The sequence below is a fragment of the Ornithorhynchus anatinus genome, chromosome 19, assembly GCF_004115215.2.
Source record: "Ornithorhynchus anatinus isolate Pmale09 chromosome 19, mOrnAna1.pri.v4, whole genome shotgun sequence".
Classification (NCBI taxonomy): domain Eukaryota; kingdom Metazoa; phylum Chordata; class Mammalia; order Monotremata; family Ornithorhynchidae; genus Ornithorhynchus; species Ornithorhynchus anatinus.
Window position 1 is genome coordinate 21459875 of NC_041746.1, and position 27194 is coordinate 21487068.

General features: G+C 51.7%; 1 protein-coding gene across 1 annotated transcript in view; it reads left to right on the forward strand.

Moving 5' to 3' along the window:
- The window catches only part of CDC40 (cell division cycle 40), a 32141-nt gene extending 5093 nt beyond the window's left edge, over nt 1-27048 (forward strand). Inside the window, exons 2-15 of the mRNA XM_007670756.3 lie at nt 5665-5751; nt 9902-10031; nt 11476-11559; nt 14573-14712; nt 16491-16587; nt 16922-17061; nt 17526-17600; nt 19126-19171; nt 20228-20329; nt 20621-20736; nt 20965-21098; nt 23873-23949; nt 24470-24614; nt 25913-27048. Coding sequence (XP_007668946.2) covers nt 5665-5751; nt 9902-10031; nt 11476-11559; nt 14573-14712; nt 16491-16587; nt 16922-17061; nt 17526-17600; nt 19126-19171; nt 20228-20329; nt 20621-20736; nt 20965-21098; nt 23873-23949; nt 24470-24614; nt 25913-26090 — 1551 coding nt within the window. The 3' untranslated portion in view covers nt 26091-27048. The remainder of the gene's footprint in view (nt 1-5664; nt 5752-9901; nt 10032-11475; nt 11560-14572; nt 14713-16490; nt 16588-16921; nt 17062-17525; nt 17601-19125; nt 19172-20227; nt 20330-20620; nt 20737-20964; nt 21099-23872; nt 23950-24469; nt 24615-25912) is intronic.
- Nucleotides 27049-27194: the final 146 nt, after the last annotated feature.

The window sequence follows — 27194 nt, forward strand, 5'->3', positions numbered from 1 at the left end:
TCAGATGGAAAATCCTCACCGTCGGCTTTAAAGCCCTCAGTGGCCTTGCTCCTCCCTATCTTCCTGATCTCCAACTCCCCTGATGCTTTTCGTCTAACAACCGGGTCGTCGTACCTTGAGCTCGTCTATCTGGCCGCCGACCCCTCGCCCACGTTCTGCTTCTGGCCTGGACCCCCCACCTCCTTCATATCCGACAGGCCGTCGCTCTCCCTCCCCTCAGGTCTCATTCATTCAGTCGTGTTTATTGAGCGCTTACTGTGTGCAGAGCACTGGACTCCAATACACGGGGTGGGAATTCAACATGATTCTCTTTCCTCGGCCGGAAAAACCCGGTCGTGCTCTCCCACGCCCTGGCCAGAGTCGGGGCTTAATAAGTGCTACTGAATGATTGATTGATGGAGTTTTTATGCAGAACCACGCGAGCCTCTGAGTTCCTCAGGAAAGTCAGGCTGATTTCTTGTGGTATTTTTACCACTTGTAGAATTTACGGTTTGTTTCCGCCTGTGCCGTCTTCCTCTGTCTCCCCCGTTAGATTATAAACTCCTCAAAGGCTCGTGCCGTACCTTTTACTTCTGTCCTCCGGATTCTCTGGGCCCAGGGGTCCTTCGGTGAACTCTCGACGACGCCGGAAGAACTTTCCCGGCCTGCCGGCGCTTCCCCCTTGGCGCGGAAATCGATATTTCTCTTTTGAAGGAGGGCAGAAGTGAAAGCCCTGGATTTCTTTCTTCTTGCAGCAAGCCGTTCCACCGGAGCAACCGGGAAGGAAGGGAGATAAAATGCACTTCACCTCCGTCTTTCTGGCTTCCCTCAGCACCTGACACAGCCCGTGCCTGAAGCCCGAGGATTCTCCTGCTCCTTAAAGTGCTTTCCTTTCGGAAGAAGGCGCAGCAGAGTTTGCAGTGACCGGAAACTGACCAGTTTGGGAATTCACCCTTATTGTCCATGCTTACCCCTCAACTTTCCCCCAAATAAGCCAGAAAGACCCTCTGCTTTAAAAGGAGAGTCACTGAGAATAACCTCCCAAGTATTATCTCCACCATGCATTGATTTAATAGATAAAGCTCTTTCCCCCGCAAATAAAGCTGCGTACCTAGGTTTTTTTTCCTCTTTTAGGTCACCGCTTACGTTGAAGTAAATCAATTCAACGAATGCATTTTTTTTTTAACTTGACTAAAAGCGAGCCGTTCAGTAACTCAGCAAGAGACGTCAAGCCTTTTATAAAGCGATTACCATTGAGCATTTCTCCTATGAGTCATTTAGAATTGCCAAGGGATAAACCGCATAAGTCTCTCTGACCATGGGATGGCCTCATTTGCGGCACATTACTTTTTATAGATGATTAAAGTCAAGAAGAAATCCTGCGTGATTCATCCAGTCCAGTGTTTCTTCCTTGTCTAATTGGCGTGAAATCCTCCAGGGGCTTAGAAATGAGGGAGTGGTATTGCCCAAGCCCGTCTAACTAAATGCAGACCATGTTTGTTTTTCTGCGGGGTTGTTTTTCGGTTTTCTTGGGTCATTTTTGAGTTGGAATTGAAAGCCCACTTCAGCTCTTCTGCTGCTCGTTCTTCCCTGCCCGATCCTGGGAGATGCTTGCAAATCTGGCAGGGTATTTCTGAACTCAGCGCTTGGGAGAGTACAATACATCAATAAACAGACGCGTTCCCTGCCCACAACGAGTTTACAATCTAAAGGGCATTTGGGTACTCACTGTCTTTCCCCCCCGCTAGCCCTTGGGTACACGTCTAAACTCTGTTGCTTCCCCCTATTTTTGATTTATTTTAGTGCCTTTCTCCCCGATTGGATGGTTAGTTCATTGCGAGTATCTACTAATTCTACTGGGCTCTCCCAAGGACTTACCACAGTGCTTTTCGCAGAGTAAGTGTCCAGTAAGTGGCACGGTTTGATGGTCACCCAGTCAGTTCTGGGTGGTGGGAAGCACATTTTCCAATTCCTTAACTGTGCTCTTGCCGACACCTAACCTGAAAATATGCTTTGCAACAGAACCAACCTGGCCTCGAAAAGTTTTCTTAGTCTGAAAATGACTCGGACATGATTTAAGTGTAACGTAGGTGAGGCGCTTAAAGACGAGAGAATCCGGATCTCGGATTCAAAACGTTCTTATGCCGCGGTTGCTTGGACTGTAGGCTTTTTGAACGGAGGGAGCTGATTTACCCTGCGATGTTCCAAAAAGCAGAGAGTCAGGTGGAACAGCGCTCTTAACGTAGTGTGTATCGTCAGGGTCCTCGGGCCGAGATGTATCTGGATAGGCAAGGTGGTGTTTTCAAGCGTCGGTATCTACCGCTTGGTTAGGAAGGCAGGCCGAAAAGCGGCCTCTAGGGTTAGGCACCTATTTCTTCTACGGTGCTGGGATTGTGTTCTTAAAAAACCCAACATTAAAGAAAACTTGCCTAACCGTCTGGTATTCGGTAGAGCACGGGCCCGGAAGTCAGAAGGACCTGGGTTCTAATCCCGGCTCCTCCACATTCATCCGTTCACTCATTTCGTCGTAGTGTGCCTGGCAAATCCAGTTCAGTAATAAAAAGACAATCCCTGCCCACAAATGGTTTAGAGTATTGAAACGGGAGGAGACAGACATCAGAACAAGTAAACGGGCATCACTCTGCTGTGTGACCTTGGGTAAGTCACTGCTCTTCTCTGGGCTTCCGTTACCTCATCTGGAAAATGGGGATTAAAAGCGGGAGCCCCAAGCGGGGCAGGCACCTGATCAACTTGTATCTACCCCAGCGCTTAGAAGAGCGTCTGGCACATTGTAAGTGCCTTTCAAATGCCATAGTTATTATTATTGTTAAATGCTTACTAGGTGCTGAGCATTGAGTTAAGCACTGGAGTGAATACACATTCAGTCAGTCTCTGTCTCACATAGGGGTCTGGCATGGGTCAAATGCTCCCTATTTTCCTCACAACATTTAGCCAGATCACGGTGGGAGGAGTGACTCTATTTGGTCGCATGGTAAGGGAAGATCACAACAGCCATCCCTGTGTTCATATTCAGGTCATGACCATCAAGAATAGGTTTGTTTTTTGGGTCGGTTTTCTTTTTTTTTTTTTTTTTTTACCATTTATCTTTTGCCCCAGAAACATTCTGAGGGTATTTTGGAAGATGGGACCGGTATTTTCGGTGTGGAGTAAGATAGCAAGTTTATTATCTCTTGTGTTCCCGGGACAAAAGCTTGGGGTGTTAGGTTCGGCCCTGTCAATGTCGTGGCTGTCTTCATTCTGGGTCACCGAATTGGGAAAGTCGTGGGATAAATAAAAGAAAACGTGATTCTTTGGTCTCCCGGAACCCCTCGCCGCCTCCAGAAGAGAAAAGAAATGAGCAATGATAGCATTTACCAAGTGCTGTGTGCAGAGCACTGTTCTAAGTGCTGTGAGACTTCCTAGATGGGAATTGGAAATTGTCCCCGACCTTGGAGAGGGGTAACGGTCTAAGAACCAGATAATATTGCGAATCTGTGGACGGAAATCGTGTCTCGTTGAGTTTGTCTTCTACTCGGTTCCTAACCTCTTGGAAAATAACACTTGATGCCTGAATCGTGCTGAATTTTAAAAATGGGGTTCTGTGTGATTTTTCATGCCTTTGTCTAAGTAGATACCGATTTGTTCCATTGGTTGGTGACTTTGGAGAGGTTCCGTTTACCGGCCGCCGATTCAACGGCGAGACAAAATGTTCGATTTTCCCGAATGAATAATAAGGATATTTTATCCATTATACTGACTTGTTATCATCTACTGAACAACTGAAAAGTAAAATATGTGGCAGGCTTGAATGAATGATTTTTATCCATTGTACTAACTTCTTGTTAATCTAATTAAACTCTTGGGTAGTTTTGTAGAATTTTGAAATTCTAGTCAATCGATCCCACTTTATTGGGCGCTTACTGTGTGCAGAGCACCGAATCACACGCTTGGGAGAGGCGACTCTAACAAAATGGAGGCACATTCCCCGCCCACGGCGAGCTAACAGTCTAAAGGGGGAGACAGGCATTAGGGTGTTAGGTCGTGACGGGGAGGGAAGCGTCCCTCACACTGTACACCACGCTGGATTACTGCAACAACCTCCCTGCCGCCTATCTCTCCCCTCTCCTGGCCGCTCTTCACTCTGCCGGCCAGACGGTTTCTCGGCAAAACCATTCCGTCCACGTTCCCCCGCTCCTCCCGGACCTCCGGCCGTGGCCCGTCCACCTTCTGCGTCGGACGGAAACTCCTCCCCCACGGCTTTAAAACGTTCGATCGCGGTTGCCCCCTCCTACCTCTCCTCCAGGATTTCGCCGTATAATTAGGCCTCTAACGCCAACCTCCAGCTCGCCGGCTGCTCCTCGCCCTCATCCTGCTTCTGGCCTGGAAATCCCTCCCCGTTCATGTCCGACCATTACCTTCCCCACCTTCCAAACCGTATTAAAATCAACATCTCTTCCAAGAGGTCTTCCCCGACCGAGCCCCCGTCTCTACGACTCCCTCTCCCCGTTGGGTCGCCCTCACGCTCGATTTGGACCCTTTATTCGGAAGCAGCCTGGGAATGGATAGCGGAGAGACCGCGGACCTGGGTTCCAGTCCTGGCTCTGCCCTGTGCCTGCTGTGTGACCCTGGGCTAGTCACCGATCTTCTCTGTGCTTTCGTTACCCCATCTGTAAAATGGGGATTAAACCCTACTCCCTCCTACTTAGACTGTGAGGCCCATGTGGGACAAGGATTGTGACCGACCCGATTGACTTGTACCTCTCCCAGTGCTTAGGCCAGCGTATATTAAGTGCTTACCAAGTACTGTAATGATTTATTCACTCCCCCTTCAGCATTTATGTTTATCTCCGTTATTCATTCTAATGTCTGGATCCCCCTCTAGACTCTAAAGCTTCTTCTGGGCGGGGAACCGGACCAGGTGCCCCGTTATATATATTCTACTCCCCCAAGTGCTTAGTACAGCGTTACGCGAACAGTAACCACCTAATAAACGTGACTGATTGGCCGACTGACCCTCCAGATGGGGGTTGGATAAATGCTACTGCCGGGCCCACGTCAACTGGGCAAAAGACTGGAGTTTTGAAATAATGTGAAATACAGCTAGATAAAAATGTGAAATACTTCTGAAATAATGTGAGCTACAGCTAGAAAACAGTCGTAATACGGATGGGTAGGAGAGCCTACCGATTTACAGGCATACGTGGACAGTGGCCGTGTCGCTGGCTCAAGGGAGTGGAAGAGGGGAGAGAAAAGCCACGGGACATTTGAAGAAATGGAAATTTAGGGTTCTGGACTAAGTTCAGTCACTAACAGATCCCTTTGAACAGTCGAACAAAAAGCTCATAGAGAGAAGAGCCAGGGCTTATTAAATTTCACTTAGGCCCCGGGCATGACACTGTTCCTTTTATAGTCAGGAGAAAAAAAGAATGAATAGCAAAACGGGTTTATTTTCAGCTGGAACCAGTTTCCCAGATATTCCTACCGAAATGATTTGTTTTGATCTTTGACCGCGGTTGATGTTTATTCCTTTGAACCGAAGGGAAATACTCATTTGTCCGATTTTCAATAGGGAGTATAGTCGGAGATGGGATTCAAAGGGCCAGGGTGGGTATTGTGCCATTGTCGTCCCCAGGAAAGTTGCCTAAAATCTGGGATATTGACGCCGATCAATTTCATCTATTTCAGGAGGATGTGGAGACGGGAGTTCATCTGGACCCTGCCATCAAGGAAGTTCAATACAATCCCTCCTATGAGACGATGTTCGCTCCCGAAGTAAGAAAGTCCGGTGTTTTTAAACTTGACAGTCTGTATTTGGCTTCCAGGAATGTTTAAATGTTTAGCTGGCTGGCTAAAGTCGGGGTCTAAACAGGGGCGTGCTCGTTCGAGGGCGAGGCGTGAAAAATCGTATCCGCTTAGGGATCCGGGTATAAATGCTTAACGTTGAGTAAAACGTATCTTCAGTGAATGAAAGTGGAAACCTCCAGATAAAGGAAAAAAGAATTTCCTTGTGACGAAAGGAATCGCTTTTTGTGTACGAGTGTGAGCTGTTCTGGGTTATAATACTTTTAAATGGCTCAGAATTTCCAGCTCGAACACACGTAGGCCTTCTGTTGCGGGCAGATATTAAGTCGTCTTTAAAACGGAGTTATCCGAACGAAGAACCTTTTGCGAATATCAAGGGATCGTCCCTAGACGTTTCTAGTCTTCGGTTCGGTCATCTCCTTCCCCTCGCCCATCAGGAGCTAAAATCCTTTGAAACCAGCATATACTTCTGCGGTTGTTTCCACACGTAAAATATTATCCCAAGCGAATGTAAACGAGCGCGTCTCTGCTCCCTAGAAGGTTTACAGTCTAAGTGACCTGAGTGAGGATGATTAAACGTTGAGGTACCCTACTGGTAAGTCTCGCAATTTTGAGAGGGAGCTTTACAGAAGAATCGCGGGCAGGAAATGCAGAGGAACGCCAACATTTAGGTACAGATTCAGAAACCGGAGTGGAAAATGGGTTATTTTTGGGTTCTGCGGGAAGTGGTAGAGGACTCCTGCAGCCCCCGCTCAAGGGGTCACTGCGGTCAGCAGGAGGGGGCCGGGAAAACGCTGCCGGGTCCCTTCCGTCCGTCCGCGATTCCGAGGGCCGGGAGCCTGCGGCCCCGAGCTCCACGTCCTCGGCCGGGCGGCAGGGAGCCGGCTCCATCCGCCCCGGCCGTGATCCCTCTCGCTGCTCTCTGCCGGTTCCCATCTTCCCTCGCCTCCCTTCCCGCTCCAGCCGGTTGCCGGCTCTCGTCACCCCAGAGACCGGGCGTCTGCAGCTGCCGAGGGGGAGCCCGAGGACTGAGGTTGTCGGAGCCCAGAGACATCTACGAGCGGATGGGACAGCCATCTCCTTCCGGGCCTCCGTTCCCCCATTCCCCGGAGCCCGGGTGAAATTGGTTGGTCGCAAATGGGAGGACGGGACGGAGGTGGCCGCCTGAGTAATCCAAGGACTCTGGCCCTTTCCACCTCTGTCCCGCTTAGGTTATCTCCCTCCCGAGCCGCCAGCCAGAGCGGAGAGTCCGACCTGCCGATCCGACGAGGAGGCCACCGAGAGGAAGGTCTGCGGGGGCTAGACCTCCCTCTGGTGATTAGACATAACGGGGGATGGGGGGTTTAGAGATGCGAACGAGGGCAGCACACAGGGCCTGATAGCTCTCCACACTTTGTACTGTGATTGTTTGGAACCCGGGGTATTGCCAGAAATGATCTTTAAGTTGGGTCTAAAGGCATTATGGAAGCATTTATTATATCTAAAGCTGGTTGTAAATAGAAGAATATAAACACCAAGCCCTCTATATTGCCCCGCAGATTTCGTTGCGGCTGCCTTTATTTACTCCGTTGCTTTCAAATCACGACGACTGATGGCCGGCTACCGGCTGACCGGTGTCTGAGGCGCCCTGAAGGATAATCACCTACTCGAAAGGGTCAGAAAAGCCACTCTCCGGGCTTTTATTCGGGGGCTGTCAACTGAAAGGCGGGTGTGTTTGCCCGGCTCTCGACAACTCTGTCACGACCTTAGTGCTTGTAGGGGAAAGAAAACGGTAGAAAGAATAAACGGTAGAAGTCGAGGGAGGGGGGCAGTTGGATTCGCTGTGACTCTGAAGATAATCAGATAATCGGAGTGACAACCGCTGAGGTGGACTCAGACGCCACCCCTTCCCCCCCTATTCCGACCAAGTCCGTCTCTGTCCCCCATCCCATGACCTGGGGGGCCCGGGTAGAGGGGGAACGATGCAGGAAAGGGGGCGGGGGGGGACAGAAACAGCCGCACCCACATCAGCCGGCGAGTTTACGGTTAAAGAAGAATATATGCCAGTGAGAGGAGGGTGGCCGAGCGCGGGATAGGGGAACGAGGGGAGAAAACTAGGCGAGAGTCGGAGGGAGCGGGGAGGGAATTGGCCGACCTGCAGCGATTGGTTGTAAAGCGGGGCCGGGCATTTGCGGGCCGGGGTAATTCTGCAACCTGTGCAGCTCTTAGCCAGGGAGCACACAATAATAATAATGTTGGTCTTTGTTAAGCGCTAACTATGTGCAGAGCACCGTTCTGAGCGCTGGGGTAGATACGGGGTCATCAGGTGGTCCCACGTGAGGCTCCCAGTCTTCATCCCCATTTTACAGGTGAGGGAACCGAGGCCCAGAGAAGTGAAGTGACTTGCCCGCAGTCACACAGCGGACAAGTGGCAGAGCCGGGATTCGAACCCATGACCTCTGCCTCCCAAGCCCGGGCTCTTTCCACTGAGCCTCGCTGTTTCCTCTGAGTTATTATGGGGTGGTTATAATTCAGGGTATGGTGTCGTCTCCCTCCCCACCCCCGTAGTTTGCCCTGTCTTAAGGGATTGTTATTTTTGGGTGTAAAGTAGATAACGGTGACTGGTAAAAATCATCAGTTTTTGGTACGTGGGGGACCGAAGCGTCGGCTAAACCAGAACCGCGGAAGGAAGTGCTTTCCACCGTTTGTCCAGCCTCAGTAGGTCCATTTTTGAGCTGTCGGGAAAGAGCCAGATTGCCTGCCCTCAGTCTCCCAACGTGTCCCCTTGATTTACATCCACCTCCAGCCATATTCCTACTAAAAGGCTCGGGCAGCTCAGTCAAATCTGTGAAACGGAGAAAACTCTTGGGCGAAGCCTGCGGGATCGGGGCTTGTCAGCAGCCCCCCGTATTATCTCTCCACCATCAAAAATTTGTCGATTTATAGATCGGTGATGCACCCGAGTAAAGCTTCTGAGGGAATAAGCGTCTTAGACCCCGAGTCATCTGCTAAACTTTAACGCAGCGAGCTCTCAGGGGCTTGAAATCACAGCCGCCGAGCAGGAAGATCATTTTTCGGGAACTTGAACCGACCTCAATTCAGTCAGCCTGAAGGGGTATGATTCAGATTTAGAATCACATCAGCAGATTCCGTGGCGGTGATTGCTTTCTCGATTTTTATTTGATGAAATGTAATGCATTTCAGTTTGTAACCAGGAGATTTAAGAGCAGGCAACTTGAAAATCACCAAGGGAGAGGTTTTCCTCTGTAAAATCTACTGGGGATGCGTGGTTTTGTGGGGGTTTTTATCACGTTTGGTGTATTTTCAAATAAGTCTTTGCGACCGTGTGCCGGAGTAAACGGGCCACAGTGCAGAAACTGTTCGAACAAGCTTGCAAGACCGGGGAGCGACATTGGGAGGGCCTCCTGATGATAACAATTCGGATGTGTTTTAAGCGCTTACCAGGTGTCAGGCACTGTTCTAAGCGCTGGGGTCGATACGAGTCAATCGGGCGGGACGCGGTCCCTGCCCGATGAGGGACCCACGGTCTAAATCTCCCTTTTACGGACGGGGTAACCAGGCCCAGAGGGATTAAGTGACTTGGCCAAGGTCGCAGAGCAGATGAGTGGCCGAGCTGGGATTAGAACCCAGGTCCTCTGAGTCCCAGGCCCGTGCTCTGTCCTTCAGGCCACGTTGCCCGCCCTCCTCGACGCTGGCAAGCCTGCTCTCTCCTGTGACGCCCTCCCCGACACACACGCTCCTATTCCCTTGGTGCCCGGAACCTGGAACGGTTGCGGAGGGAGGAATCCTGAAAGGGGTAGCCCCAGCTGCCGACTCTGCTTCCAGGCTTGCTCCTCCCGAGGCTGACGGGGGAACCTTCCGGAATCCCCTCCGTTGCTCGCCGACGACGAGGAGCCCGGGATGGCCCCCTGCTCGGTCCCCACACCACCCCGACCGGTCCCGCTTGCATCCCGTGAGCGTGGAGTCTCCGAACTGAACGTGCGTCTCGAAACAGCCACTTGGAAACGGGTTGTAGTCGACGTTCAGCAAGCGCTCGATAACTCTTCTTCCCGTTCGGTTTTCTCTGAATCTCGGTTTGCCTCTCTGTTTTCTCTACTGTTGTTACGTCGTCACGTTGCAGTTTGGGCCCGAAAACCCATTTAGGACTCAGCAGATGGCAGCTCCTAGAAACATGCTTTCCGGATACGCCGAACCGACCCATATCAACGATTTCATGTTCGAACAGCAGAGGAGAACTTTTGCGACCTACGGTAAGGCGTCGACAGGTCTGGCTCAGGAAGAGCGAACGTTTCTCCCAAAGTGTGCTTGGGTTTCACCTTCTGGTTCCTGATCCAGAAGTTAGGCTTTTAAGAAAACTGAGATTAACTTCTAAAAGGGGTATTGTCGGCTCTCCCTACCCAAGTCCTTATTTCGGATGAGTTTCTTGATTATTTTTAGGTTGCCAGAATTAACTGTGGCCTGGACAAATTACCTCAAAGGGGTAGAAAACATCCTGGGTATTCCAGGTGTGCGTAAGCGTCCTTCTAGCGTTAGGGACTGGATTCAAATTGGACATTGGGGAAACTGGAATTAGTACGACCAAAACACAGATTAATAATAATAATTACGACATTTGTTAAGCGCTTAACTATGTGCCAGGCACTGTACTAAGCGCTGGGGTGGATACGAGCAGATCGGGTTGAAGTGAAATTGGGGTGAGAGTTGCGGGAGAGGATTCATATTTATTGAAAGCTTACTGTGTGCAAAGCACTGACTGTATTAAGCTCTTGGGAGAGTACAGTATATAACAACAGATACATTCCCCGTCCACAGCAAGCTCACAGTCTCGACGGGGAGACAGACACACAAATAAATACTTAAATTAAGGCTATGGACAGCTCTGTACGTTTGTGCTGTGGGGACGGGAGGGAGGAGCTAGTCAGGGCGACGCAGAAGGGAGCGGGAAAAGAGGAGGGAGGGCTTCTCGGAGTAGATATCTCGGAGGATATTAAGTCTTTGGAGTCTTCCTCTGAAAGCATAGAAGAGCCTCAGTTCCGTTCTGAAGTCTTCGAGAGGAAGAACGTGCTCGGAGCAGTCGATTCCCGCTCCTGCTCTGTGGCTCAGCGGAAGGAGCCCGGGCTTGGGAGTCAGCGGCCGTGGGTTCTAATCCCGGCTCCGCCGTGTTGTCAGCTGTGCGACTCGGGGCAAGTCGCTTCACCTCTCTTTGACTCAGTCACCTCATCTATAAAATGGGGGTGAAGACCGTGAGCCCCACGCGGGACAACCTGATTACCTTGTGTCTCCCCCAGCGCTTAGAACAGTGCCTGGCACGTCGTAAGCGCTTAAGAAATGCCATCGTTGCTATTATTATAAGCAGCATGGCGTAGTGGGAGTGAGAACGTCATGGCTTCTCCTCCCGGCTCCACCTCTTGTCTGCCGTGGAGCCTTAGGCCCGTCACTTCTCTTCTCTGTGCCTGTTCCCTCGTCTGGAAAATGGGAATTAAGACCGTGAGTCCCACGAGGGACAGGGACTTTGTCGAATCTGATTTGCTTGCATCCACCCCAGCGCTCAGTATGAGGCCTGGCACACAGTTGTTTCCCCAAAACTAGCCGAGGTACCAGTCAGACATGGGAGGCGTTTAAATCCTGAGGGAATGGTTTGAACGGCCGCGCATTCGGTAATGACGCGCACCCTTTTTTTTCTCCCCTCTCCAGGTTATGCTTTGGACCCCTCGCTCGATAATCACCAAGTTACCACCAAATATATCGGCTCCGTAGAAGAAGCGGAAAAAAACCAAGGTAGAGTACTTAGTACGGCCGTTGTCAGTTGAGGAGTGCCTTAGGGTCTCCCCTGCAAGTTCATTATCTGCCCTTTATAGCTTCAGAGAAAACCAGCCACGGGCGACTCCCATTTCTTCAGGTTCTGATTATTCCCTTTGGATGTCTTAGTCGCCTCGCTTTCCTTCCTCCCGCCCTGGCTGGCGGTGCCTCCGACGGGGGACTGACCAGCATACGGGACGGCAAACCCCGCGCTAGGATTTCGAGAAGCCTGAGAGCGCCGGCCTGGTCGCCTTTTCGATTTCCCTCGTCCCCCTCGCCGGAAGCTCTGCGGGGAGAGACGTGTCAGCCGGGAGGCTCGGTGAGCCTGCTTCGGCTTCCCCTAAAGCCATCTTGGTAGTGGAGCGAAGCGGGGGCGTAAAAACCACCGCGGGACAGTCCCCACGGCCACGGCCCGCTCCCCTCTCTCCTCGGGAAGACCGAAGCGAGCTCGCAGAAGGAGGGGGGTCCCGGTGCTTCGCCCCTCGAGGCCCCAGAGCCCTCTCTCCCCCTTCACTCTTCCTCTCCTCTCGTCCCTCCCCTCTCGGTTTGAAGACATTCCCCTTACACCGTCACCTACCTGGCGTCGGCCCCGTCTCCTTCCTCACTCTACGAGGCTAAAGCAGTAGTGGGATCTCTCCCTGAGGATAGGGGTGGGCAGGGAATTGAAAATCAGTTGAAGCTCGTTAGTTTGTTCAACGTTGGCGTGAGCAGTAAAGGTTGATGGGAGTTAAATCGGCAGTTTTGGCTAAAGGAAGTCTTTCAAATACCTGGAATGCATTTTTCCTTCTTCCCGCGCCACTGTCTCTTGGAAAAATGGGGAGTTTCATTCTTCCGGAGCTTGTTTTGGTCCGCAGCTATCGTTTCGATTCCTTCACGACTGACACTCGTTTCTAATACTCACGCTCCGGCTGGTAGTTGGGGGCGAGGTTGGGGTCGCTTAAAATGACTCGGGGACGTTGGCATTAGGGAATCCGTATTTAAATTGCAGCGCTACGTAAAGTGACGTGAACCCACCTTCTCTGTCGACCTGTACCAAACCATTCTGAGCATCGAAGTAAAAAGTGGATGAGAGCGCAGCAGGTCTGCCGCTTTTGAGTTCTCCTCTGGCCGGAGATCAAACCCATTCTCCCAAACTGTCGTCTGATACGTCCCTCTTGGGCCCGGGGGTATCCGCTAAGCGTTACGTTCCAAACACCGTGCTGATACAGTTGGATCTGGCCCGGTCCCTGTCTGCGTGGGGCACGCGGTCTAAGGGGAGACTATTCAGTTGCCGTTTGACAACTGAAGAGAGCGAGGCATAGAAAAATATGGCTTTTCCACCTTCCAGGCATTACCGGGGTCACATCTCCAAGGGGTCTTCCCCGCATTAAGACCTCTTCTCCCCGGCTCATTCTCCCCTCTGCGTCACCGCCGCACATCCTTCTCCGTCCTTTAGACACTAGCCGTTCACCCCACCGCCCAACCCCGCGGGACACATGTAGCCGTCTCTAAATTATTCTAAATTATCTAGTCATAGACTGTCAGCTCGGTGTAGCCAGGGAACACGACGGCTAATTCTGTCGGCGTGTACTCTGCCAAGCGCTTAGCACGGTGTTCTGCCCGTCGCAAGCGCTCAGTGAGTACGATCGACTTACTGATTGCTGGGCTTGAGAGAGTGGGTGACTCAGTGTAGATCTCCACCGCCAACACGCCACACTGAAGCACGTATAAGTCACGCCTTTCACCCTCTTTAACCACCGGCGTCAAGGCAACGCGCATCCGAACGGGCCAGAAAAGGTGTGGGCGCTCGATTTCCGCGGGCAAATGGTGCAAGCGATTTTCTTTCAGGGCAGTCGGTGGCGTCTGTTGACGTTTGCCGTACTAAGCGCTTGGGAAAGTACAACAGGACAGAGTTGGTGGGCCCTCTCCCTGCTAACCAAGAGCTTATTAGTCTAGCGGAAGACTCCCCCAAGATGTAGGGTCCCTCTTTGCGGCATTATCTTCAAATCGAAGGGCGATTCTCCGACCTCGGTCATAGTAAATGTCTTTGAAATAGTCCCTCACCCCCCCCCCCAAAATCTCGTAACGGCGATACACAGGGAGGGGACAGGTGCCGCGTGTGCAGGCTCGTCGTTATTTTGGTTTATTGAGTGAAGTCGAACTGTTGGGTTTTTCCAAAATGCAAGCCACCGGAGGCAGAAAGATAAGGAAAACGGCATTACCGGGCTCGTTACGGGCGGGGGAGGGGACTGCGAATTCTGTTGTGTTGTACTCTCCCAAAGACGTAGCAGAATGCTCTTCACGGCGTAAGCTCAGTAGACACCCTTGATTGATTGGGCAGACCAGTAGTCTATCCAGGCCAGGGCTCCAACTCCAGTAATAATAATAACTATTATTATTATTATGGTATTTGTTAGGCACTTACTGTGTGCCAAGCCCTGTACTAAGCGCTGGGATGGATACAGCGTACTTGGGGCTCACAGTTTCAATCCCCATTTTACAGATGAGGTAACTGAGGCCCAGAGAAGTGAAGCGACCTACCCACGGTCACAAGGCAGACAAGTGGCAGAGCCCGGGCTCTATCCACTACGCCAGTACTGGCCACCGGATTCGGGGAGGAGCACTGTGATAGTTACCTTCCTTGCCGTACGTCCTGAAAGTTAGAAATGACCGTTTAAAAATCCCTTTCTTTTCCCTCCCCATCCCTAGGCTTGTGTATCTTTGAGAGAGACTGGACACGGGCAGGGTCCTAAAAAATTGCTTTATCCTTGACTGGTGTGGTGACGTGCACCAGATGCCATAGAGGTTGTAGACGTCTTTACTCCAAATCCAGAGGGATTCCAAACCCCGGGGCGAAGCGGTCAGTTCTGGGACGGAGGCCGGAGAACCGTGGGTGTTCTGTCGTGGAGATTTCTTAGGTGTCATCTCAAAGAGCGGGCCTTTGAGATGTAGTCACCGTAGAAAAGCATTTAAGGTTGTAAATACCCAATTCAGAGCCGCCTCTTGATCACAGGTCTAACCGTGTTTGAGACCGGACAGAAGAAAACCGAAAAGAGGAAGAAGTTCAAAGAAAATGATGCCTCAAATATTGACGGTTTCCTGGGTCCCTGGGCTAAATACGTGGATGAGAAAGATGTGGCCAAACCTTCAGAGGTAAGTGTTTCCTCCCTCCCTTGTGCTTGTGTAGGGAGGTGCCTGTGCAGAAGTGAGCCGGAGTGCCCCTGTGGGATGATTGGCAGCCAAGTGCGGTGCCAAAATGGGATTTGGGAGGAAAGTCAGATATAATTATGTCCCCAGCTGGGTTTTTCTTCTTACTCAAAAATGGATTTTGACTTTTACTTGAGCTTTTTCTCTGGGTTATTTTTTTTTCTGTTTAATTTGTGAGATGCAGGGCTTGAAAAATGATGCATGAAGCTGGCGCCGACTATATTTTTCCCATCCCGTTAGGAAACGTGCTTTATCATCACCACGCCGTCACCCCCCTCCTTCACCAGATTTCGGGGGCGACGGCCCAGGGCCAGATTCTCCCGTCCCTTTCTAACTCAGGAGAGTGGTAGCCCTGCACTTCTCTGTCCCTCAGTTATTATTTTGATCGCCATTTTAGAGGTATCTTGTTTCCATTTACTTTTTTAGTGCCCCGTTTCCTTTCCCGTCGGAGCGTCTCATTCGTTTTGAGAACGTGTGCCAAGATTCTAAAATGGGACCTTGGGGTCTTCAGGCAAAACCCCACCACTGGAAGTCTTGCGGTTCCTGGGACCTTCTGAAACTGCAGGGTCCCTTTCCTTCAGCCCCCGGGGACATTTGGAATCCAATCCCGATGGGCCCTTGCTGGATTTAGACTACTCCCGCACTAGAAAAGCGTGATGGAGTGGGGAATGTGTGTGTCTGTGTGTTTGTTTTCCATAGTTGTCTCAAATTCTCCAGCCGGTACCGCTCTTAAGCCCTCCGGTCGCCTCTCTCGCACTCCTCCGAGCCTACCGACCTCGTCCGCCCTCGTGGAAACTGTCCCGTAGTTTACAGGAGCCCCGGTCTCTCGGCAAAGCGACCGCCTCCGTATTTCGGAGGGGAGATCTGATAACTCCGTACTGGGAGTTATATGTCATAGCAGTGCGTCTCCCTTTTGTCTCCCCACCTGTCACATCAGTTGTTGGTTCCTCGTGGGGACGGAAGTGGGACACCGTCTCTTACTGATACTTGACCCCGATGTCCGTGCCTTCCACTTATTGAGCTTTCAAGAGAATACGGCCGGCAGCTCAAACTTGTGTGAGATTTCAGTCCCGGTCCCGAGTAGCCCTTCCGTTCACCTGCTCTGTTCGGATCTGCAGTGCCGGCGTTTCCTATGTTCTTTCGTTCGCCTGACTGTCTTTTAATCAAGTCTCGCTCATTGCGGTGCATTGCTGTGAACACGTTCACCGATGATGATCATCATCATTTTAGAACCCCCAAATAGCTCCGTGTTTCGTGTTTTTCCAAAGCGTTTCCCAATTTATGCTCAGCACCGTGAGGCGTTGAGAAGGATGCAGCGTGGCCTAGTGGAAATGGAGATGGGCCTGGGCGTTCGGAGGACCTGGGTTCTAATCCCAGCCCCGCCACTTGCCTGCTGTAGGACCCTGCATAAGTCACTTAACTTCTTTGTACCTCGGTTACCCGCATCTGTAAAATAGAGATTCAATCTGTAAAATAGGGATTCAATCCTACTGTGGGACGGGGACTACGATAGACCTGATTAACTTCCGTCTACCCCAGCACTTTGGTCCGTTCTTGACATATAGTAAACGCTTAACAACTACCAAAATTATTAGTATCATTGCTATTATTAATCAGGGGGTTTCCGCTTATTTCAGAGGCCCGATCATTTGGTGGCAACAATAAGGCATTAGGGAGGCTGAAAATAGATGAAACACTGATTGTTCAATATTTGGTTTCCGTAGGAAGAACAGAAAGAGTTGGATGAAATAACGGCCAAGAGGCAGAAGAAAGGCAAACATGAAGATGACAAACCTGGAGAGGAGAAGACCATCTTACACGGTAACGTACTCCTCACCGCAGTGTTGTTGCTGTGCGTTAGTTGAAAGAGAAACTATTTCTCGTGTCTCCGTAATACAGACCCGTTGGTAAGAAAGAAATCAATTTCCCCTCAAAAGAATTTAAAATATGACGTGCGGTCATGTGGGAATTTCGGCATACTCTCCACAGTCGCAAACAGCACTGATATTCCCAGGGTGACAGATGGAAATGCTGGAAGTTGGACTTCGAGTAAGGCATTAAAACTAACGTAGAGCAGGACGTCGTAAGCATTTTGTAGTGCTCTCAAAAAGAAGGCTTTTAGAGACCAAGCGTCGTCTTTTTTCTGTTTCTTCAGTTAAAGAAATGTATGACTACCAGGGAAGATCCTATCTTCACGTTCCTCAGGACGTCGGCGTTAATCTCCGTTCTCCGGTACCTCCGGAGAAATGCTACCTTCCCAAAAAACAGATCCACGTGTGGTCTGGACATACCAAAGTAGGTATAATAGTTTCCTTTCTTTTTTTTTTCAATTTTAGTTTCACGGTGAAGAGGCGGGCTTGGAAATTGAATCATTAATTAATAATTAGAGAGGTATTTCCTCGGTAATTAACTCCCGTTGTCAGCTGGGAGGCAGTATTGTCGGAAGCTTGGTTTTCCCGAGAACCTTCTGCTCTTCTTCCCTCAGCAGCCCTCCCGCGGATATGCCGCCCATATTTACTCCCTGGTAGGTCACCCATCCCGCGCGGAAACGGAGCGGAAAGTCATTCGAGAAGCGTTGCTCTTCCCGGATGGCCGAGACTCTTGGTTTTACCGAGTCGTTTCAAAATGAATTTCTTACAGGGGGGGAAGGAGAGTGAGGGAAAGATGAACCTGGTCTTATTCGGGACCGACGCGGGCAGGTATTTTCACGTCAGAACGTTTTCCTCGTGGTTGACATCGGTGTTCGTTTTCCCGTACAGGGCGTCAGTGCGGTCAGGCTGTTTCCCCTCTCTGGTCATTTGTTACTGTCCTCCTCCATGGACTGTAAAATGAAGGTAAGCTCTCTTCCAGATTTTGTCAGGGGTCTGGATAAAACGGGAGTGCGGCCTTCGTAGAGCTTGAAAACGCTGCCCTTTCTTTATATCCACTAGGGTTTATCACTGGGAGCGAGGCTAGTTCTGGGTCTCCGTCTATTCTCCGTCCAAACCCACGGCCTTGGAAAACTCGTCGGCTCACACGGCTTCAACTGCCGCCTCTGTGCCCATGACACGCAGATCTGCATCTCCAGCCCTGAGCTCTCTCCCTCTCTAGCCCCTCAGATATAACAGATTGAAACGCTAGCTTGACTAAGAAAATGGGAAGGTTTTCTGGCAAGAAGTCAATTCTCGTGTTCAGATTTTTTCTGAAAATGGTGATCCCATGATAAAAGCCAGCTGGAATAGATTGCTGTCACCTAAAGAGCGATATCAACCTTTTTTAAAAAAGATTTCTAGGAGTCGGAAACGACTCGACGGCGTTTGATACATTTTAGGGCCACCCGGTTTCTCATTTTGGGGGAATTTTAGATATGGTCCCCTAATATTTTAGTTTTATCTGTGAAATGAATAGCTGGCTCTTATTAGGCTCACTGGTTTCTTGTAAAAGAAAAAAGCTTGGTTGGGACCCAACCGTTCTATCGTTGATATTCATTCGGAAGTCTAACTTATGCCCAGCCCCATAGCGCTTTTCTACATATCTGTAATTTGTATATTTGTTTATATTAATATCTGTCCCTCCCTCTGGGCCGTAAGCTTGTTGTGGGCAGGGAATGTCTGCTTATTGTTCTGTTGTACTCTGCCAAGCGCTCAGTACAGTGTTCTGCACCCAGTGAGCCCCCAGTAAATACAGTAGGGTGAATGAATGGATACCGAAGGTGGCCAAGCCTCACAGACGGAAGACCACAACCGTAATTCATCAATCGGGTATTCAGCGAGCGCTGACCGTGTGCCGAGCGCTGCGCTCGGCCCTCGGGAGAGTCGGTAGATGCGATCTCGTCCCCCAGGGAGAGGCGCGGATCCTCACGGGCGGGGGAAAGCGGGAGCGGGGCGAGGCGGAGAGACGAAGCGAGCCAGCGCAAGCCACCCCCATCCCAGCCTGGGTCTCTTCGGACAGGGGTGTGGCTTCTTTGAAGAAATCTGCTAAAAGAGGTAGCCGTCTTCTGTCTGTAAAGAGAATATTTGGCCACTCGGTCTGCGGTGACTGAAAGCGACATGACCAGGGAAGTTGGTTACTAGGGGCCTGCACCCTACTCTACTTTGAACCCGGAAAGGGTCAGCACCGGGCGAGGCGAAATGGTGTCCCTACCTGACTGCTTTGGTCCCTACGTGAAAAGCTAATCTTTCTTCTTTATTTCCCAACCAGAAATTCTGGGGAAAGATCTTGTTTCAGGCTACATTTTTGCTCGCGTATTAGTGAGGCGGCATTTTCAGTTCCCGGGTAAAGCAGAAACAGCTCAAAGCAAGGCAGACGGTACCCCTGACCGTCTCCTGCAAATGCGTCGCGTCGTCGTCGAGAGGTTAATATCTCTCTTCCCTTTTGCAGCTGTGGGAAGTTTATGGGGATCGGCGCTGTCTGAGGACATTTATCGGTAATGTTCCTTTCTCTTTCCTAAGTACGGCGTGCCTGACCTTTGCCTTGCTCTTGAAATATCAGCCTGAGCGCCCTTGTCCTTTGTAGCCAAAGATCTATTTCCCTTTCTCACGTTCTACCGTCGGCACACTCGGGTTCACGCCCTTCCATCTCCCTCTGCGCCGGACACAGACTCCTCAGTCTTGGCTTTAAAGCATTCGATCACCTTATCACCCTGCCACTCTCCTACTACGACCCTGCCCTCACGCTCCCTTCCTGTAACGCTAAGCTTCTCACTGTGCCTCGATCTCTTCCATCTCACCACCGGCCTCTCGCCCACCCGCTACCTCGCCTAACTTCTCTGGGCCTCAGTTCCCTCATCCGTAAAATGGGGATTAAATCTGCGAGCCTCACCTTGTTTCTACCCCAGAGCTTAGAACAGTGAGTGTCACATAGTAAGCGCTTAAAAAATACTTAAAGATATCAAACCGAGTGTAAAGACGCACCCCCTAGACGCTAAGCTCTCTGTGGGCCGAGAACACGTCTACCAGATCTGTTTTAGTGGACTCTCCCTAGTGTTTAGTGCTCTGCTCTCAAGTGCTCGATAAATATGATCGATTGCACAGAATGGGCTGGGGAGTGGAATTAGTACCCGAGAGCTTAGGGGGTTCAGATTCAAGTGCACGAGGGGTGTAGTAGGGAAGGAAGATGGGGTGCAGAGATGGGAGAGAGTCAGGGAAGGCCTCCTGCAGGAGATGAAATTTTAGGCTGCGAAGGTGGGGAGAGTAATAGATGGTTGGATGTAAGGAGGGGGGAGGCTTCCAGGCGGGCAAAGGGTCGACGACGAGGGCGAGTGAGCAGATTGACGTTAGAGGCGCAGAAGTGTGTGGGGGCTGGTCGCCGTGGGAGAAGAGCAAGAATAAGTGCGGAGAGAGCCAGACCAAGACGGTTTCCTACTTTAATCTACTCCCCTAGTGCTGATTACAATTCGTGAAAAAAAGCAGGTGCGTCGGAAATGCCAAAACACCGGCTTCCCCGGCGGTAACCCTCGGCCCCAATTTTCTCCTCCCCTAAGGACACAGCAAGGCTGTCAGAGATATCTGCTTTAACGGCGCCGGGACCCAGTTCCTCAGTGCCGCTTACGACAGGTATCTCAAGCTCTGGGACACAGAAACAGGTAAGGTTTTTGTAAGCGAAGTATATTTTGGGCTCTCCTAAGCCAAACCGTGCATCGTACTCGGTTGCCCACCCTCCGGTTCCTGTGCCGCTCCCGGTTCAGGGGTGCTGCTGCCATTTTCCAGATCGAGCTCCCATCCCTGGAGCTTCTGCTCGTGGGCCCTGGGCCCAGCCCGGCGAGGGTGGGAGCGAACGTGGCAGGGTGGCGGGCGGCCCGACGTCCGCTCGAACGTCTTTAGCCTTCGCCGAGCGGCTCGGTTTCGCCGATACACAACCGTGTATTGGTTTTTAGGGCAGTGCATTTCAAGGTTTACCAATCGGAAAGTTCCCTACTGCGTCAAATTCAATCCGGACGAAGATAAACAGAATCTCTTCGTCGCTGGGATGTCGGACAAGAAGATCGTACAAGTAAGTCTTAACCGGAAATGTCTGGGGACCCGTGTTTGGTCATCGGCTTGACCCGTTATCCGAAACGGAAGCTTCGGTTGGGGTTGACCGGCACCGATTGTGGTTTTATTTGAAGATGTGTTCTGTTTAGAGAGAACCTCATCCATTTCCCCCCACGGTTAAGACTCCATTCCACGCTGTCTCTAACTGTCTCTAACAGTTCATCTCTCCTTTCTCTTTCAACGATAGTGGGACATTCGCAGTGGGGAAATCGTGCAGGAATACGACCGACATTTGGGCGCCGTCAACACCATCGTCTTTGTGGATGAGAATCGACGGTTCGTGAGTACATCTGATGACAAGAGTCTCAGAGTCTGGGAGTGGTAAGTGTTGAATTTCCTGAATTTCCTAGTTCTCTGCACTAGAGTCGATGTGAGATAATCAGATTGGGGAGAGCCCCTATCCCCCATAAGGCTCACAATCTAAATAGGAGGGAGGGTAGGTTATTATCATCATCATTTTATTATTCTCTCATACATCTCTTCATTCTCTGTCCTCCTTTTTGTCCCTTCCTCTGTCTCCTGTCTCCCCGTTAGATTCTAAGATCCCCGAGGCCGGGCAGTGTGCGTTTTTTAACTCTGTTTTACTCTCCCAAGAGCACAGGGCGATGATCTTGGCTCAGGAGGAAGTTAATAAGTATTATTGGCTGATGAGTTTCTCAATCTGGCTCCTCTGTTCATGAACTCTAAATGTATTCCATATCCACCTCCCTATTTCGCCGCCTATAACTTAGTGTTCTCTCAGCAAATATGTTCGGTCACATGAAGTGTCACTTCCAGAAGCTGGGCATGTGTTTTCTTTTCAAGAGCCCAGTCTCCCTAATCACGGCTCCGTTTGGTTGGGAGTTTTTCTAATCAAATGCTGTGCCTCAAAGTACGTTATTACGGCAGAGAGACTCATGACCGTCAGTTCTGCCCTAACACAAATTTTCCAGTGTGTGTTATCGGAAAGCATGTGACGGCAGACCTTCTGCCGGCCCGTGACCGTCTGGAAGGACCCTGACTTGGTGACGGAAGTGATTTGGCGCTTGTGCTCGCCAACAGAGAGGGAACGAATGATAAAGTTTTAGTTTTCCGCAGCGCAGAACCAGCTGCGTTAGGTGTCACAATCTCACCCAAAACGGGTAACGAAAACCTGCCTTCTGACAGAACCGAATGCACTCTGAGACTGTGTTAAAAAAATTTCCCGCCCCCGACATCTTTCAGCCTCTTAGGGACCTTCTCTTCAAACGACGGTTTGCTTTTCTTTTTTAAAAACGATGGAGGAACTTGAAAAATGCAATTACTGCTTATCTCTGAACGGTAAATGTTCGCATCGGATGTTTGCTGACACATTTGGCCCGCCTTGGCCCTCCCGAAGACGCTCCCACGGGAGCGACCCCTCACCGGTCCCCGTGCTGTACGGGTTCCGCGGCCTCTCGCGGGCGGTCGAGCTGGAGGTCGGCGTCCCCCGTCCTCCGTTTATCGCTCTTCGACCCTCCGGCTGCCCAAAATGTGTCTCGTAGAGAGGTTTTCAAAACTCAGCACTTCCACCCCACGACTTAGTACAGTGTCCGGCACATAGTAAGTGCTTCACGAATACCGCAGTTGTTATTATTCATTAATACCATTGATATCTGTAATTTATGTTCATGTCTGTCACCCCCTCTAAATTGTCAGCCCCTTGTCCGCCAGGAAGGCGTCTACCGACTCTCGCATTGTACCCTCCTGAGCGCTCGGTCCAGCGTTCTGCACGTAATGACCACTCAATATTGGGGGACCGATGGTTAAAATCCACAGAGAGCATATATTGCCTTGGCCTTTATTTGAGGAAGGAATTTTTAAACTGAACATTATACTTTGCTCTTGCTTAGTTGCTAAGTCACAGTGGCCTCTTCAGAGTATCGAATTTAATAAACATCGGTCGGCAGACTTTCTGCTAGAAATTGATACCGAGATGTTGGCTACTTGGGGCAACTGTCTGAATGCGATAGAAATTGCCCACGGTGGGTTACTGGAAATCCACCTTCAGTACATTAGGACTCTGTTCTCTAATGCGGTTCTAAAACTAAGTAGGCTCTGATGCGAGATGACTCTCCGAATGGAAAATTGTTCTTTGGCTTCCGCTCCCCCGTCCCGACCGCTCCTTTTCTTCCCTCCCTTTCTCCCCCACTGTCTCCTTCCCACCTCTTTCCACTCACCCCTCTTAAATTTTGCCACAGCCCCTCACCAGTAGAAACTTCAGGTGGGTCTTGCCTCTTTACCAGCAGAGAGCATTCGTTGAGAGGGGAAAGCACCGAGGCAGGAGGAGAGCCTGGGGACTTATTTCTTTGTTTTCCCCCAGAATTATTAAACGAGCACTTAGTGTGGGCAGAGCACCGTACTGAGCACCCGGGAGAGTATAATGGAGTTGTCCTTTGGGATCTTTTTTTTCCCAGAATTATTAAGCGAGCACTTACTGTGGGCAGAACACCGTACTGAGCACCCAGGAGAGTATAATCGACCTTGGGGTCTTACAGTCGAGAAGGGGAGTCAGACGTGAAAATAAATTCGATAGGAAAGGCAACCGAATTTGAAGTGCCGAAAGGGTGGGAGTGAATACCTTAGCGCTCAGAGGGTAGGGATTTAAGATGCTACAGAAGAGAGGGAGAATTGGCTGGGGAGATGAGACTAGTGTGGAAAGGCTGACATGGAGGTGATGTGATCGGCGTTTAGAATAGAGTTCAGTGCGTAGGAACAGCGCTTGGGCACCTAGTAAACGCTTACCACATCCCATCATCATCATCACTTGAGGAGGAACTGAAAAGGGGGAGAGTGGTGGTCTGTCAGATATGAAGAGGGAGGGAATTCCAAGCAGGAGGGAGGATGTGAGTAAGGGGGTTGTTGATGATAATTGTGGTATTGGTTAGGCGCTTACTATGTGCCAGTCACTGTACCGGATGGCAAGAGAGCCGAGCTCAGGGTGCAGTGAGTAGTTTGGTGTCGGAAAGGCGAAGTGTGCGGAGAGGAGGGAGAAAAGAGGGGGAGAACCGACTGAGCGTCGTCGTTGAAACCGACGTAGCCAGACTTTCTTATGAGGCTTCTCTCGTACTCCGTCACGTGCATTTCTCAATTCCCAGGGACATTCCCGTGGATTTTAAATACATCGCGGAACCTAGCATGCATTCGATGCCGGCCGTAACCCTGTCGCCCAACGGTGAGTTATCGGGAAACCTCTCGTCCTTGAATTGGCGCTCACCTCTCTAAACATCCGAAAATCTAAGTGTGTTTCCGGCTTTAGTGCCGCTTACCCTAAATTCGCCTGCTTTTAATTCGGAAGCTGGGTCCCGTTAGTGAATATATCGTCACCCCTCAACGGACAAGATGAATTTTTCAACTTTCAGGTGCGTTTTTGTTCCCCTTTGGCTAAAGGAACAGAAGTAATTCGGAGACTCGCAGTGGAAATTACTAGACTCTGGGTTCTAAAGTGGTTTGAAAGGCGTTGACAGAGATCCTCATAGGTTTTAACGGGCTTGTCGTGTGAGCGGGACCCTCTGGGCACGCAGATAAATCCTACCCCTTAGATGTCTCTCTTCTCTCCTGGCGAACCCGCTAGCCGGAGGCATCGGATCCCCCTCCGTAGTCCGGTCGGGAATGCCCTGTTGGAAAGAACTAAAGATTGCCACTGGAGAAGTCATCACTCTTCCCAAAGCGCTGTCTCTTCCGTTGCTTTACAGGGAAATGGTTGGCCTGTCAGTCGATGGATAATCAGATTTTGATTTTCGGAGCTCAGAACAGATTTCGATTAAATAAGAAGAAAATCTTTAAGGGTCATATGGTGGCAGGCTATGCTTGTCAGGTGGATTTTTCACCAGATATGAGGTAGGTGTCTTTCAAGGAAATTGAAAACAACACGCTTGCTCGAAAACCGCCGCTTCCTGCCGGGATATTTTTCAGGATTACGTCCCAAGTAATCTCCGACGGCCACCCCTCTCTCCCTGCGTCGAACGGACTCCCCGCCCCGGAATTCGAGGCCGCACATCGGCCCTCCCCGGATGTCGACATTCAAACTCATGTTTTCAGTCCACCCGTCTCTCCCGTTCGATTGTAACATCCTCAGTCAGCGGTGTGTTTACCGAGCGCTCGGGTGCACGCTGAACGAAGCGCCTGGGGAAGTTGACAGAGTGGTACGGGGCTGACGGACCCTGTCCCTGTGCTCCAGGAGCTTACGGTCTCCCGTGTCCGATCGGCCGGGCCTGTGGGTTCCACCTCTGTAGTATGTTCCTAAACGTCCCCCTTCCCCGACCGGCTTCTCCCACTCCTCTCTCCCGGCGGACCACCCCGTTAGAACCTGGAGCGGCGAGACCTCTCCGTGCATCGATCCGCATTTCCTACTCCCGCCTCGGTTTTCAGACCCGGACGGTTGTGCCGAGAAGCTTGCACGTCCCGGTGTTACCCGGCTGCCGGGCCCGATGTCCGGGAAAAAAATGATTCACATCGCTCGTTTCCAAAAACCCGCAAGGGAGGGCGAGTCTTCCGGGAACCGGGACCCTCCGTTCCCCCCTCCTGATTGAAAAGCGGGGTTAAAAAAAGCCAAAACGGCAGGAGGAGGAAGGAGCTCCGGGCAGCCCTAGCCGTCGAACGTGCGTCCCGTGGACGCGTGTGAGGTTGTGGAATCTCGGAAGGCGGGCGAGTTGAACGGGGCCTGGAAGTTGCACCGTGCCACTGAAGGAACTCAACCCGCCTCACTCCCCTCCCCAGCCGTAGTTCCTTTCCCAAAACACCGTGGACCGGCTGGTCGATCGGCCGCCCTACGGGCGAAAGGCCACCGTGGACACGTGAGCCAGAGGTTTCAGAACCCCCGGCTCTGGCCTTGAGACTGCCCGGGGGCGGAGACCTCATCCGTTCACCGAGTCGTATTTACTGAGCGCTTTCTGTGTGCAGAGCACTGTTCTAAGCGCTTGGGAGAGTACGCTATGACAGCAAGCAGCCACATCCCCCGCCCCCAACGGGCTTACGGGCCTTTCGGCCCGGGCAGATCGTTCTCTTCGGCTCAGCACGCGGTCGGGGGCCGAATCGGAGAGCGTGCCGAGTCGGCCGAACCCTCCGCATCCTCCCCCCGCCCGGATTCGGATTCGCCCGGTCCGAATCAACGGGATATCATCTCTCTTTCCGTACAGCTACGTGATATCGGGCGACGCGGACGGGAAACTGAATATCTGGGACTGGAAGACGACCAAGCTCTACAGTCGATTCAAGGCTCACGACAAAGTCTGCATAGGGGCGGTGTGGCACCCCCACGAGACCTCCAAGGTGATAACGTGCGGCTGGGATGGCCTCATCAAACTGTGGGACTGAAGAAGCGCTTCGGCCGCTCGCGGTATCCCACCCCATCTCCCCGCTGCCGTTTCCAAACTCGGCAGACGCCGGTCGCTCCCGGGAGGCTTTCGAAGCGGGCGGGGGACGGAGGGGCCCGGTTCCCGGCGGACTCGCCCTCCCTCCCGGGTTCTTTGAATTGATCGATGTGAATTATTTATATGGCCAAAACAAAAGAGCTGCAGCAGCTTGGATCTCGTTCCGTACCAGTGTTCGCTCCTCCCGTCTTTACCGCGCAAACGTGTGCTAGGCCGCACTGAGTGTTTCTCCCGGAACCCCCGCACCCCTCCCTGGGCTCGGTCTCCCGATAAGCGAACGCCCCCTGGGCCCCGCGCCCCCCAAAAAGCGGGCGAGTCCAGCGTCCGAACCCGAGCTGGGGAGCCGGGCGGCGCACGTCCCGACGCGGACCCCCCCCCGGGAAAGCAACGGACCCCGGAGGCCGGACGCGGCAGCGGGATGGTCCGAGGATCCCCGGCGTCCCCGCCCTCCTGCGGCCGTCGACTCGGCCGAGCCGCCCCGTTCCGTTTCCGGGGCGGAGCCGGGGCCCCGGCCCCGGGAAAGATGACTCCCGCGCGGTCGCGCGTCGCCGCGACCCTCGGCCACCGCGGCGGCAGCCGTACGCTTCTCCGGGCCCGGCCAGGAGAAGCCACATTCCAGCCCGCCGTCCCGGGGACCGGCAGGCCCGGCCACCGGGCCGATCCCGCCACGAGGCTCCCGAGAGCGGATGAGCCCTTCGGCATCGGACCGCCTCTCACGTGCTCGTTTTCGGCCCTTCTCCCTCTGTCGCTGCGCACGATACGTGTCGGCGGAAATCGCGCCTTTTCTCAACCGTCCGTTCTCGGTGTGGTGTTCGGATGATCTTTCAGAGCGAGATGACTGTACAGAAAAGTAGGTCTCTTGGAAGAGCGTATTTTTAAAATAAAAAACTTTTTGCAGTAAACGCCCGTTTAACGTTTCCTCGTCCTCACAGGCGCTGCTGAACCTGTAACTCTGGGCGGGGCTTTACCGAGAGACGGATTTCTTCTAAAACCAGAACGATCCGTCTGAAACAGATAATGGCAGGAGACGGGTCCGGAGGTGCATTTG